This window comes from Penicillium soppii (assembly GCF_028829465.1).
Source record: "Penicillium soppii strain IBT 18220 chromosome Unknown utg000004l, whole genome shotgun sequence".
NCBI lineage: Eukaryota > Fungi > Ascomycota > Eurotiomycetes > Eurotiales > Aspergillaceae > Penicillium > Penicillium soppii.
The window spans coordinates 4,186,681-4,199,926 of record NW_026643234.1 but is presented as its reverse complement, the minus strand read 5'-3'; the positions used below and the strand labels follow the sequence as shown (position 1 = coordinate 4,199,926).

At 46.5% G+C, this 13,246-nt stretch overlaps 5 protein-coding genes across 5 annotated transcripts; all 5 read right to left on the bottom strand.

Moving 5' to 3' along the window:
* Nucleotides 1-1,068: 1,068 nt before the first annotated feature.
* Nucleotides 1,069-3,931, bottom strand: N7529_005005 (uncharacterized protein; the record flags this gene model as incomplete). Its single annotated transcript, XM_057240532.1, has 6 exons — nucleotides 1,069-1,463; nucleotides 1,524-1,673; nucleotides 1,729-1,795; nucleotides 1,848-2,591; nucleotides 2,643-3,571; nucleotides 3,688-3,931. The coding sequence occupies 6 exons, from the start codon at nucleotides 3,929-3,931 to the stop codon at nucleotides 1,069-1,071; spliced, it is 2,529 nt and encodes an 842-aa protein (XP_057099827.1).
* Nucleotides 3,932-4,338: 407 nt separating this feature from the next.
* On the bottom strand, nucleotides 4,339-6,229 carry N7529_005004 (uncharacterized protein; the record flags this gene model as incomplete). Its single annotated transcript, XM_057240531.1, has 2 exons — nucleotides 4,339-5,924; nucleotides 6,043-6,229. The coding sequence occupies 2 exons, from the start codon at nucleotides 6,227-6,229 to the stop codon at nucleotides 4,339-4,341; spliced, it is 1,773 nt and encodes a 590-aa protein (XP_057099826.1).
* Nucleotides 6,230-7,981: 1,752 nt separating this feature from the next.
* N7529_005003 (von willebrand factor) lies at nucleotides 7,982-8,972 on the bottom strand (the record flags this gene model as incomplete). The annotated part of the gene is made up of 3 exons (XM_057240530.1): nucleotides 7,982-8,378; nucleotides 8,399-8,636; nucleotides 8,903-8,972. 3 exons carry the CDS (start codon nucleotides 8,970-8,972, stop codon nucleotides 7,982-7,984), a joined length of 705 nt encoding a protein of 234 aa, XP_057099825.1.
* A 280-nt stretch (nucleotides 8,973-9,252) lies between these two features.
* N7529_005002 (uncharacterized protein) lies at nucleotides 9,253-10,167 on the bottom strand (the record flags this gene model as incomplete). The annotated part of the gene is made up of 1 exon (XM_057240529.1): nucleotides 9,253-10,167. The coding sequence occupies one exon, from the start codon at nucleotides 10,165-10,167 to the stop codon at nucleotides 9,253-9,255; it is 915 nt and encodes a 304-aa protein (XP_057099824.1).
* Nucleotides 10,168-11,375: 1,208 nt separating this feature from the next.
* N7529_005001 (Zn(II)2Cys6 transcription factor) lies at nucleotides 11,376-13,200 on the bottom strand (the record flags this gene model as incomplete). The annotated part of the gene is made up of 3 exons (XM_057240528.1): nucleotides 11,376-12,266; nucleotides 12,316-12,459; nucleotides 12,514-13,200. 3 exons carry the CDS (start codon nucleotides 13,198-13,200, stop codon nucleotides 11,376-11,378), a joined length of 1,722 nt encoding a protein of 573 aa, XP_057099823.1.
* Between the last annotated feature and the right edge of the window lie 46 nt (nucleotides 13,201-13,246).

Below are 13,246 nucleotides of genomic sequence, written 5' to 3'. Positions count from 1 at the left end.
CGCCTCTGTATGTATCACGTGATTGGTATATGATCCTTACATCTTACCGTTGTAAAATACTCGATATTATTGGCATAAAATTCCCATTGAAACGAGATTGATATATATGTAGCCATACTGCTATATACCAAGCTCTAATGGCTTTCATAAAACATGGACAAGAGAGTTCGAAGCCCTAATGACCATGGAGGGGCAGCCCCTCTAACCTCTTGCTTATTTTGATTTTTCTTCTTAAAGAACCGGGCACCTTGTGGCCCCAGCGACCGATTCCACAGTGGAGTGCAAAGAGAATCCTCTAGAAATAAAAAAACATTCATTGTTTAGGGCTTTGCATGTTTTTCTTTTATTCTCATTTTAACCCTTTTACCCTTTTAGAGAGGGCCATATATAGCTGCTTTGTAGTTACAGTATTATTACTATTGAATGGGAAAAAAAATCCCTGTCTATTTGACATGTCTCTTAGCTTTGATTCTGATGATATGATAGGCAGATTCAATTAGATTAATCAAGCGCTAGCTTTACTTATGCAAAGCACAGATACTAAAAAAAGACTATTAGTTAAAACATGTAATATTCTTCTGATTTCAGTATGAAAGGAGTGAGTTCACAACTAAAGGTCGACACAACGCTATACAAACCCCCATACTCCACGCAGGTAACCTTCTTCTCTGATATTTCGTAGATCTGTCTACGCGGTCTATGTAGACATATAGGTAGAACTGAAACAAAGGGTGGGCAATAATTCAATACAATGGCTGGCATATCAGTCCAAGGTTCATTACAAAGGGTGCTCCAAGGGATATATTTCCAGGGGTCACTGATATTTCATTATCTTTTCCGCGCCTTTCCGTCTGCAGCATCTTTATTGTCCTTTTCTTTCAGGCTGGGAACCTGGGAAGAGGCACTATGCATCATATATATCATGAAAGACAAGCCGAAACTCAATATTCAGTTAAGAAGGAATCAAATAGTAGTGAGGTAAATGAGGTAATACCTAGGTAGGTATACACTATATATTTGACAAAGTTTAGTCTGGGCTATCATTCAAGATATTATTACTGGCAGTCCTCAGTTTTCTTGATCGCTATCTATCACATCCTCATCTTCATCAGAGTATTCATCTTTTTCTTCCTCTTCCTCCATAGCAGCATCCAGGTCCAAAACCTCATAGCGCATAGAGTCGCCATACAGGACACACACAGCCCGTCTTCCTTTTCGCCCATTGACATCAATATGGACAGGTCTCGCTTTAGGTCCATGAGCAGCAAACGTATGTTTGAGAACACCTCCCCAGGGGTATCCAGCTGAAAGATCTAGGTCTGTGATGGGTGTTGTAGGTTTGGGAGAAGAGGGTGTGCTATCAATCTTAGTGTAGATCAGGTTTGGAATTGGCGGGTCATTCAGATCATGCTGATGTACAGAGGCGGGATGGAAGGGGATGTTAACGAGGTGGGAGATCCCATCTGTAAATTGGTTAGCGTTCATCGGGGATTTGGGGAGGGAAAGTCATGAGTTGGACTTACTATTATTGCGCCAGAGGATCATGATCGTTTCATCGTTTACGAATTGCAGTTGACGTACTTCGCCGTTTTGGAGGTCGAGGTTTGCAAGTAAAATGCTTCGCGTTGAGCTGACGCCGCCAACTGAGTCTAGAACAACGCGGTAGAGATAGACTGGGGGATGTTAGTGCAAATTATCCAGAATTTCCAGACAAGAGGTGCAACAAACCTTGGTGTTTTGACGTGGTTGATCTAGTGGCAACGTATATAGTGCAGGGTCGGTCTTCGACAACATCCTAAATCATAATTTAGTATGGACGAACAAAGCCCAACAAAATCAAAGCTTACCTCGCAAGAAACAGTAATATCAATCACTTGCTGGTCGCAGTCAGAGTGAAGTGTGAGAGGTGAGCGATGGAGAATACCCCTCCGCTGGGTCAGGGCAATTTCCCCAAAGACCTTTTGAAACTGGATTTCTAGACGCTTCGTCAAATCGTTGAGCTTCGGTGTCTCAATTGAGGTAGTGCTATCTCCCCTTTCTCGGGCCTGGCGTTGTTGCTGAAGAAGGGATTTGAAAGTGTCATAGAATGAACGGTCATGGCCATCTGGTAGCCATCGACCAGGGGGAGGAGCAGGTGGCTGAACGACTCCGATCATAGGAAGCTGTCGAATGAAGTTGCGCAGGGCACTCTTAGTCAGGGCTCCTGTGATGTACTTCACGGTGGGGGGGACATCAAATAGATCCCTCTTTTCTTGCAGCTCTTCCAGAGTTTGTGATAAGGGTTCGCTGTTGAGGATGTGGATTTCATGCCGAAGCCATCTGGCGAAAGCATTAAATTGACCTAGCTCCTCGTTGACATGATTGAGGACGCGATGCGCCAAAAGGTGAAGACAGTCAAGTGTTTCTACAATGCCGTTCAGCTTGGTTGTATCGAGTCCAAGGACATCGCTCAGCTTGTGGAATTTGGACAGTCCAACCAATCGACTGAGAAGAACTTGGCTGCGTTCCAAGGCTGGGAGAAGACACTCATGTGTTAGTCGACGAATATTGTCATATCCGCCTGCGACAGCTTTCTCCCATCTCTTATGGCCCTGAGTTGCTCATTAGTTACAGGTCTCTCGAAGGTTCCATCGCTCACATACTCTTTCCCCAACAATGTCCACAAGGAACTCCTTCATGGGCTCAAAGCAATGGCCAGTGACCACGAGATGATAGATTGCAGTGATGAAATCACATTGGCATTTCTCTTGTAGGTCCTCATTGACACTACGCAAAAACCGTGCCGGAAGCTCCTGTGCATTTTTCCATTCGAGTTCAATTTGCTTCTGCACCTGGCCAATATAGCGGAGCAGGTTCTGGAGCTGGGTCGTCTTCGATGCAAGAAGTGACAAATACCTCCCAGACTTGGTGATGAAGCGGAGGTCCATCGTGACCAGATCGAGGGAACCCCGGGCATTTCCCTTCATGGGCGATGCCAGCAGAGCATGTGTTGAACTTAAAGGATGAGAAGCATGTCGCAAGATACGACACGACTCAGGGAGACCAGGAGAGCTGCCCACGGGAAAAGAGCCAATCTCAAAGCAATTAAAGATGCGCAGATGGACGGTGCCATCGTCAAATCCAACGGAAAGGACATCAACCGAGTCACTTGTATCCCTCGTAGAATGGAAAATGGCATCAATAGATGCGCGCGAGCTGAAGACGTCGTCCTCGCCTCCTGTTGCAGGGAGGGTACTCAGCTTAGGCAAGGAGCTCTCGATGTCCAGCAAGGCAAGTTCTCTAGGCAAGTCTGCTTTCAGAATACCAGCTGCTTTGGAGGGATAGGTGCTCGGCGTTAGAAGATCCTCGATGGAGACTTGGCCGGCGAAGTCAAGCAAATGCCGCCGTGCAGCTCTACTGTCAGTGAAATTGATACCCCATCCCACGCATGTTGGTTTGGGAATTGGCTTCTGGGAAGAATCTGAAACTTCCTCTTTTGGCTGAAAAGCGGGATAGTGGTGCACCGTCTTACCACTGTAAGAACTGATGATTCGGAGCGTGGCGTCCGCACACGCGACGGCGAGGAGACGACCTAGGCATTTTTATTAGACTAGCTCGCATGACATCACCTCACAAGGGTAATGCGACAACACAAAAAACCAAATAAAAGCCCCATAACAAGCCCAGCGAAAGGAAACTCAAACTCACCATTCCCCTTCCACGCCATCCCTCTAATCTCGCCGTCCTCCTCATCCTCGCCTAAGTAGGGATCACCCCCAAATGAGCCCCCAAACACGCGTTGTCCATTAAGTCGGAACACGCGCAATTCTTCATCCTCGGTCACCAGCGCAATTAGGTCCATTGTGGGACAGTACGCTACGGCTTGCGCCTTGCATTTTGCTGGGAGGGTCTTTTCCCCGACAGGCGTCAGTTGGGGTCCCTCGTCTGCCATATTGAATGCTTTTTACTGGACAGATTTTGGACTCAGCCCATGCTTGATTTGAAACACATTCAAAATTGAAAGCCGGAAGAAAGAGTTGAGGCGTGGTTTGCTTTTGGTCTTCTGGCGTTTTGATAAAGCTGTTAATCACGGGTGGTGGATACAGGGATTCTTGGCGCGTGTTTTGTTTTTGGGCTTGGTATGGGAAACTGCCAACTACACCTTCAGCATTAGATGCATTTTTGTATCTGCTTATTTAGATGGTTCGCTATGGACAAGTTCAATTTCCTTCCTTTTAAAAAATGTGCTTGAATCTAAATGCAAATATTTATCTCTATTTATGATACATGGGCGGACTCGGCGACCAGCGCCAAGAACATGAGAATAAAAATACGAGACAGTGAGGCCAATGCCTCCTATCAGAATGGAGTCCCATCCATCTCAGACTGAATCATGTTTCTCAAGTAGCTGAGCTCATCCATCATCTCCTGCATAGTAGCATTTTCCGAGAAAAAAGCATTGCTACGACGAGAGCGAATTCGCTCGAGTGAAGCCTCACTCACCTCCCGCTCTGTATCTGACAGCTTTCTAGGGGTGCCATAGTCTTTGGGAATATGGGGGAGCGTAATGGGCGAGCCATTGGGGCTGCGCGACATTGAGAAGGATTCCATGGACTCAAGCGCACTGAACAGGGCTGCGTGACGCTTGGGGTTGCTTTCCACTTCGTCCATGTTCTCAATTCCCAGCCCGGAGCATTCGATACCAGGAGTGGATAGAGATACGGTGAATTCGGGAAGAGAGACGTTCCAAGGGGGAAGTTCTCCGGAGGCGGAGTTTGGAGATGAAGGCTTGGAGTGGACGGTCAGGTGGGGTGTATTCGGGTCGGTGTTTGTTGCGCCATCACCGGACTGTGATAGGTCTGGTGTCTTCCATCGATCGTCAGCCGAGGTCTCGTCAAAGTAGTGGTTGGAGAAGCTGGAAGTCGACACCATTGATGCACACGGGTTGTACTCGGTGTCGGTATCGGTGCTCCATTCGGAGAAACGGCTGCGTTCGGGTATGAAGCGAGAGTGAGTAGAGTCGTCAGTCGTGACTGTCATGCTAGAGAAGTGACTGCGTGGGATCTCGCCATCCATCGCCTTGTCTCGCTCGTCAATGGCGCGGACTGCCTCATCCATGACTGAGGATGGTGTATTGGGAAGTGTTGGAAGTCTCTTTTCTTTCTTCTCTTTGGTGAAAGCGGCCGTTGGCGTAGGCAAGTCACTAGAGCTTGCGAAGCCTTTCAGTGCCTCCCTTATCGCACCGGTCTCGTCCAACCCGGTCTTGCCATTTGCTGCGCTGCGAGACGGACTAGGTTTGCGGGGCTCAGGTCGCGTCTGTACGGTTAAAAGACACCCTGGTGCCGCGTCTCCAGTAGCTGCTTTCATTGCGCGTCGGCTTTGAATGGTGGAGGGGCCGACCGGACCAGGCTTGTTGGGGAAGATTGCGGAAGATGGAACGGCAATTTCGGCGTTGACCTTGATTCCTGGAACATTCCGGTGCTTCTCGTCGGACTCTCCCCGCTGCGGTGACCTAGTGGGGGTGTTCGCCCAGTGGGCTGTTTCGAGCTTTCTGTCCGCGTCGGTTGGCTGTCTTAAAGCGGCCACGAGGGCCCGAGCTGCCGGGGGTGACATAGAGCGTGAGTCTTTTTTATGGCCCTTGCGAGTGGCACTGTACGGCTGAGATGCACTCCGATGAACTCTAGTCATCGGAGACTTGCTAGAAGCAGGACTTGGGTCGCGACGGACTGATGCTGACGTCTGAAGACGTACTGACTGGGGTTGAGGTGGCGGCTTCCGCGGGTTCATAAATTTGTCCTCTGGGTTCATGGTTCGAATGTGCTCTGATGTTTGAGAGCTGCCACTTGCTGAGCGTCCATGTGTTCGACTGTCTGGCAAAATGATGGGAACATTGAGCACATTCACGGGCTGGCCTGGAAGGAGAGGGCACGCTGTAGTGATCGACTCTGCTTCGTTAAAGTATTCAATATCGTCATCGAGCAAGTACTATTGTTTTGTTAGTTCTATCACCAGTAAGAAAGCTCCCAAAGTCAGGTTCGAGACTTGCATAATACCAGTAAGTACCACCCATCTTTAAACCCCCTGTTCGCCATTGAGTCTTGTCGGGTCCATCACTGATCATATCCTTAAAAGTATGACAGCCTCTCCAGTGACCGGGACCGACGCGTTTATCTCTTTCCATAACGTATTGTTTGGAGAAATTATCCCATGATCCGAGCAGTTTGACTGACCGAACTTCGGGTCTGGTCATCCTGAATTGCGGATTAGCAGCTGAACACAGGTGCGAATGTATGGAAGACACTCACAATAAAAAAGTCATGAGGGTGGTTGAGATCATTGCAGGTTAAATCAACCAAAAAGAAAGTAGACAAATCACTGAACAAGCTGAAGACAGTAACAGAAAGAAGGAAAGTAAAAAAAGAAAGAATATATCAGAGAAAGACAATGCACAGCAATGCAAGACAAAAAAGAAAATGCTAAAAGAAAGAATCTCAATAGAGTACACGCAAATGCAAGGCAACGAAGGACAGTGGTCTATAGATGAAGGCAAAACAATCAACTCGTGACGAAAGCCCACGCTCATATAACAAAGCGACCACAAATATAGCCCCGGTCAGACCAGCCTGCAAAATCAAAGCAACTCCACAAAGGCGTTTCTATAATTACAGCTGGTGCGGGAACGCTGTACTTGTCTCAGGTTGAAGTGACAGGTCTAAGAATAACCGATCGAAGGTTCGTTTCAGGTACGACGGCGTAGTCACAGCGATGCCATGGCCTGGACACAGGGCCTGGACCAAATGTCAGAACTGAGGCGGATGCTTCAGGAATCGCGACGGTCCAATTTCCCGAGTGTGCTGAGTTGTGCTGTAGAGCGACAAAGTTGACCAATCGGAGGACGTGATGGAGGAGGAAGCGCCGACCACTAGGGCTGGTGTTCCTCGCGTTGAGAGTCCAGCGCTAGTTGTGGAAGGTTGTTGTAATAACGAAAATGTGTTGAAACAGGGGGTATTCACCCTGGAATAGAAGGGACTAGGGAAAAGTGAGAGAAGGGGCGAATTCGAGGTTTTTCGTGAAGGCGATCGGCGCGGGGATGGTTGATGATCACAAAATTGGCGGTGATGGAGCTAAACCAGTCGACGTGATCAGTGATTTCATTTCTTTCTAATTTTTTTATCTTGTTGTACTCCGCAGATCACACAATATTGAATAGAATATACCGGTCTCATACCTCAAATATTATACAAACCCACTACAATATGTAAAGTGGAAATATGAACGGAGAGTATAAAATAAGGAAATAGCAAGAGGTCAGATTGTTCATTTACGGTGTGGCTTGCTATCCTCCACTTGTACCAGCCATAGTTCGTCGATCCCCACGCAAGGCACATTATGACTTTTTTTTTGAAAAATTTGTCAAATTTAGGAGAAAAGAAAGATTGCTCTACTTGCAGTATATGCTATTGTTTACAAAAATGTTAGGTCTAATACTGAAGCAAAGAACTCTTGAAATATTTGTAAAAGCATTGTAAATGCCGAGAGTACATGATTGGCAAGTTGGGGTTGGGATATGATCATTGGTTTAATGGACGAAATTACACTGGAGAATTAAATGAGAGTGAACACACTACTGCAACTAAAATTGTCCCTAATTGCCGCTCATAGGTTCAGGGATGTTTGCCTACCTTTCTCCACTCGGGCGGTTCCTAAGATTACCTTATGGCGCGCCCGCAGTTCGATATGTCAGTTTCAGCTTGTTGATAGGTATCAGTCGAGGCGAACCTACATGACTAGGTCGTGAGTGGGTAAGTAAACAAATAAATAAGTAAACAACAATCAAAATCAACAATCAAAATCAACCATAACCACGTAGAAACAACTCAGCATAGATATGTAAACTGGCAAACCTTTAATATAAACCTGAAACTCGTGGAAAACACCTTAAACCAACCCAAAATCAAACTATAAACTTAACAATCAAACTTCTTGTCTATCAAACCTCTTATTAACAGCCCCAAGAAGTATCTTCAAAATCCCATCCTCCAATTCGTCTTCCAAGAGTAGGCTCAACATTATCCCTCACTTTATACCGTGTACACAAAGTATCGTCTGATTGTTTCAAAAGAAGAGTCCCCTTGAGTTCATTTCTAACTTGTAAAAACCGAATTCCAACTTGCCACGCAACAGCACAACACTTGTCTAGTGTCTTAGCTGTCTTGAGGATAAGCTTGTCTACTTGACACGTAGTTAACCCATCAGTGATGATGATAATATTGATTGGCCTGATTTTGTTGGGGTCATGTGCTTCCCCCTGGCCATGCATCATTCTCACCCTCAGCATATATGGATCCAGTATGTCCTCGAGCGCTCCCCATAGATACTCCCAGATTCGCGGCTCAGTTCTCTTCGAGATTTCCTCTACTCTGTTTGCGGTCTAGTCTCCGCAATATGTTTCTCTGTAGTGGGGAGAGTAGCTGAGAAGCTGGATGTCGATTCCCTTCTTGTTACATTCTGTGTAAATTGGTACGATGGCAGCTTTAGCTTCCCAGGATTCTTCCATTTGTCACCGATCATGGACAGGGTGTCGTCTACCAGTAACACCGTTCTGATTTTAGCCAGGAAGGCGAACTGCGACTTTTCGGACACGGGAAATTTACTGACTAGGCAGGTGATAAAGCTGTTGGTTCACTTCTGTGGTCTGTTCATCTTTTGTCATCTGAAAAAAATGAGTACCACCTTTTGTTGGAAGAGGTCATGGTGATAGATTGGAGTTTTGGCGACTGTTGAGTTATTATATTGTATCACAACAAAGGACTGAACTCAACAGGAAACAACCTTCTTTATATCTCTACTTCAGGAATGATTACTAGCTCTTCTCCACTCGGGCGGTTCCTGAGACTATTACTTTATGGCGCCTACATGTCACTGTTGGGCTGGCTGGTGGTGGCGGTCAGCTCATCTAAACGCCGTAATTTGGCGGCTCTTATACCTCGCATTAGATAGCTAGATACATCATCTTCTACTAGCCACTCGTTTTGAACGTCACAGTCAGTTTCAGCTTGGTGATAGTGCGAGTCGAGTCGAAACTACGAATTCCGATAGCGAATGGACAAGTAAATAAGTAAAGACGAGTAAAATAAATTCAAATCAAGATAAACCATCAACTTTAGACTATAAACCAGGGAGAAAGAGACTAATATACAATCTAGCTGTACAAAGTGGCAACCTTTAATATAAAATTGAGCCTCTAGGAACAACTCAACATTAACTAACACATCAAACTTCTGTCCTATCCCACTTCTTATTGACAGCCCCAAGAACCGTTTTCAAAATCCCCTCACTATTCAAGGAAACACCGTTCTTCTTCCAAATAACAGTATCAACTATATCCCTCACTTTTTCTGACTGTCCCATTTCACTCAGCTCATTATCCAATTGCACTAAATAGGAAGTTGCCTTTGGATCATTTCCAACTTGGAAAAACTGAATCCCAACCTGCCACGGAATAGCAGAACAGGCGTCCAGCGTCTTAGCCGTCTGCATGATAATTCCCTCCGCCTCATCCGTGAACCTCCCATCAGTGATGGTGATGATATTAATCGGCTTAACATCCATATTGAAACTGAAGCTGCCGTTTGATTTCTTCATCTCGTGCATCAATTTCACACGGTGTATGTATGGCTCCAAAATATCGTTGAGCCGAGTACCCACCCAGGTTTGACCGTTGGGTGCCACATCGCGGAATATTTTCTCTACCTCTTCCTTGGTCGTGACATTTTGATATCCACCGGCGCGAAGACCACGAGAAGTATGGTTTCCTTTTTTGTGGTTGAGGAAGTAGATGTCGATTCCGTCCTGGTCATATTTTGTGCAAATTGGTGCGATGGCGGCTATGGCTTTGCCGGCTTCGGCCCACCTTCCGTCTATTCTCATACTTGAGCTGTCATCTACCAGGAATATCGTGTCGAAAACACCCAGGAAGTCATACTGTGACTCATCAAGGGGACTTTCGACTGTAACGGTTTCTGAGTAGGCAGGTGGGAGATCTGAACTGCGGACTGATGAGCTGGTGATATGGAGCAAAGATCGTCCTTTGCCTTTGTTTGTGCCTTCGTATTCTTTGGTATTTTTGTTTTTTTTGTCTTGCTTGCGTTGTTTAGATGAGGACAGGAACTTCTCATAAAACCCCATGGTAATAGAGTGGCCGGCTTTGGAAAAAATGAAAAAGATATATATCGAATGGATTGGAGTTCCAAGGTTACAGTGGCTGTTGAAATATATATTGATATTCTATCTCAACAAAGGACTTGATATAGCAAGAAACATCTTCTTTATATCATCATTACCGGCATTCTTGACCAGGGCTTAGTTGTGGAACACCGTATACAAAGGATGAATCAAAAAGCCGCGACAGAAGTACGAGTCACACTTTGACACTCCGTGACCAATGAAGATTCCACTGACCCATGATCAAGACCTAGATTTCAAGAGTTGAGCCAAATATGCCTATGCACAACATGATAACCTTCGAAACCTAAACCTCGAGGCAGACTCGCCAAGCAGCCCTACGTTTGAAGGCAGGGCTGAGGGGCGATATACGGAGTCAAAGCAGAACTCCAGCAAGCGAAAGGGTCATGCTCATATAGTTTGCTCATGATATCTAAAATCAGCCAATGGTACCGGCGCATTTCTTCGTGACAGCTGCAAGTGTAGGCGAGTTCATAAGACTTGGGTCGGCGGTGTTGAGCACAGCCCCAGTATCTGATAATGCACACAGGGCGCAGCGCATAATTTGCACCACTCAACCCCACATGGGCGTGTGAAAACGAGACAAGAGTACCTGATAAGTGTTGGTGTCATTCTGGAATGTCGTTGGAAATTTTCCAGGGGAACCTGGCTATAATGAAGGCTCCCATCCTTTTTGTTGACGTGGGAACCACTCGGTCCATACGTGCATGTACATTGCCGCTGACATAAAATTACACCGTCCAGCCACCAAAAGAAGCATTTCACTCTTTCTTTTGTGTATTTTTCTTTTGTGTATGTTTGGTAAGGCCCTTGTTCAGTGCATTTTGAAATGTCATTTACAAGAATCAATATTTACTTCATCTTAATGTGATAAGACTACACTATTTCTGCAGGATAGAAAATATGAAGAATGATGAATGATCATGAAGATAATGGTATGAATTCTGGGATTAAACTGAACACAAGAAACCGTTGGCCGCTCTCCATTTATGACACCGGAAACACACTGTGATTCAGGACGAATCAGCCCATACAATGACGCCCCTTTATCCCAAAATCTCAGACAAAAACGCAATAATATACAAATCAATAAAAAAGTATTAACCACTACAAGAGATATGATGTAAAGAAATGAGGCATTGCTTCAAGTGTTATACTCCCGACGGAGGGATCTCGTTGATAGAAGCACTGATAGGCGGAGCTGGGTGTCGCCTTGTTAGATCGGGTGTATCAGAACTTTCAACGAGTGGATCATCTTCCTCTGTCACAAAACGTAAGACACCCGGATCAGCCGAAACAATGTCTGCAATAGCGAGCGACTGATCAAGTCCCATCGTATGTCCAATCATCTGCAGACATTTCACAACCCAACGACGAAGCCCATGATTCGGGCTCTCAACAACACCAGCCACAAACAGAGGCCAGAGAAGCATAAGCCCCCCAAGGTAACTCTCGGGCGGTGGTAGATTGGGCTCCCTCTCTGCCTGGTGGGCGTTGAAATGGAACGGGACGCCACGGCAGATCTCCACTGCCAACCGCCGGATAGTTGATCGCAGCGTTCTACACTGGAGACGGAACTCTTCGGATAAGGAAGTGAGAGAGGTACTGTCGGACATTTTGCGGACATGGGAAAGAATGATCTCGCTGACGAGAATGCGGGCGGCGCGATACTGATTCCAGGAATTGGCGACCCAGAGATTGGGGTATACATGGTATTGATCGTCGTATGGGGTGATTCCGCGGAATCGCGGTTGGAAGACAGAGTCAAAGGGGGATTTCGTATGGGTGGTATAGTTAAACTCGGGTGGAAGAGAGGCTAGCCAGGCAATCAAGTCGGCTTCAATGGCCGAGCCTGCTGATATGATTTCCCGCTCATCGCTGAATATGTTGGATCGGATATCTGCGCGAAGGTTTGACAGCTTGCCGATGATCATAACCAGTCGGTTTCCATGGGCCTCTGCTGGGCGAAGAAACATCGCAATTTTTGTGCATTCAAGTACTGATTGAGGTACTCGTGCGTCTCGCTGTAGACAACTAATGATCTATTGGGGTCTTAGTTTGAGACCAAATGACTGGGTTGGTAATACTTACCACTTGGTAGCGCAGATGTAAGAATAATCGGAGACCGCTTTCACTTTTGAGTTGGTCGGTTCCCCTTATATCGAGCAAAGCTGTCGCGCCATTTATATGGTTTGTCCAACTGTCGATATCTTCCGCGGCCCTTGACGTGACCACCTAGAAAATTAGGAATAAATAATCATTCCGGGGCCAAGAAATCAAATGTCTTACTTCATAAATGGCAAGCAACACGACTGATCCCAATGTTTGATTCGTTTTTGCCTCCTCCACATCGGCTAGAGCGGAGTTGAGCAATCTCAAAGCGGATCCATACTCCCGACGGGCCACTTCTTTCAGGTGTGGCAAGTCTCTAACTCGAGAGAGCATGGCTGTAGCGGTAGCAGCCACACTAGCCTGCATGGCTTTCTGGCTTGCAGGACCCCCGGTCTGCAGCAGGAACTTGGTGATTAAATCGCTAGTCCAAAACGTACCTGGTATACAATTGGACCTTATGAAATAGCAGATAGCTTCATATCTTATTGAATCAACGTCTTGCGTTGGCTGGACCTCTAATGGGCGTATTCCCAGCTGCTGCGTGAGATAGACGTGTTGTGGATCGGGCCTGACTTCCACGGGGTCCACTGGATCGGGGGTTAGCATAGGCCGCACAGCATTCCCAGAAGGGAATGCTGTGCGTAAGGATCGCTCTGGTCGTTTATGTTTAACAGCCCCTGCCGCCGCCTTTCGGACTACCGATTTGCTTTCATCGCGGAACATAAGTGATAGTTGATCCCGGTATCCGGGGCAGTCCCGCTTGGCCCTTGTACATTGCGAACAAGCCGGTTGGGCCTGGTCACACCGGATCTTCCTGGACCTGCACTCTCCACATCCTTTGCTTGGTTTCCCACAATAAACCATGTCGAAGAGGTGTAAAATCTGTACAGGATCGAGTCAAGAAAGTTGA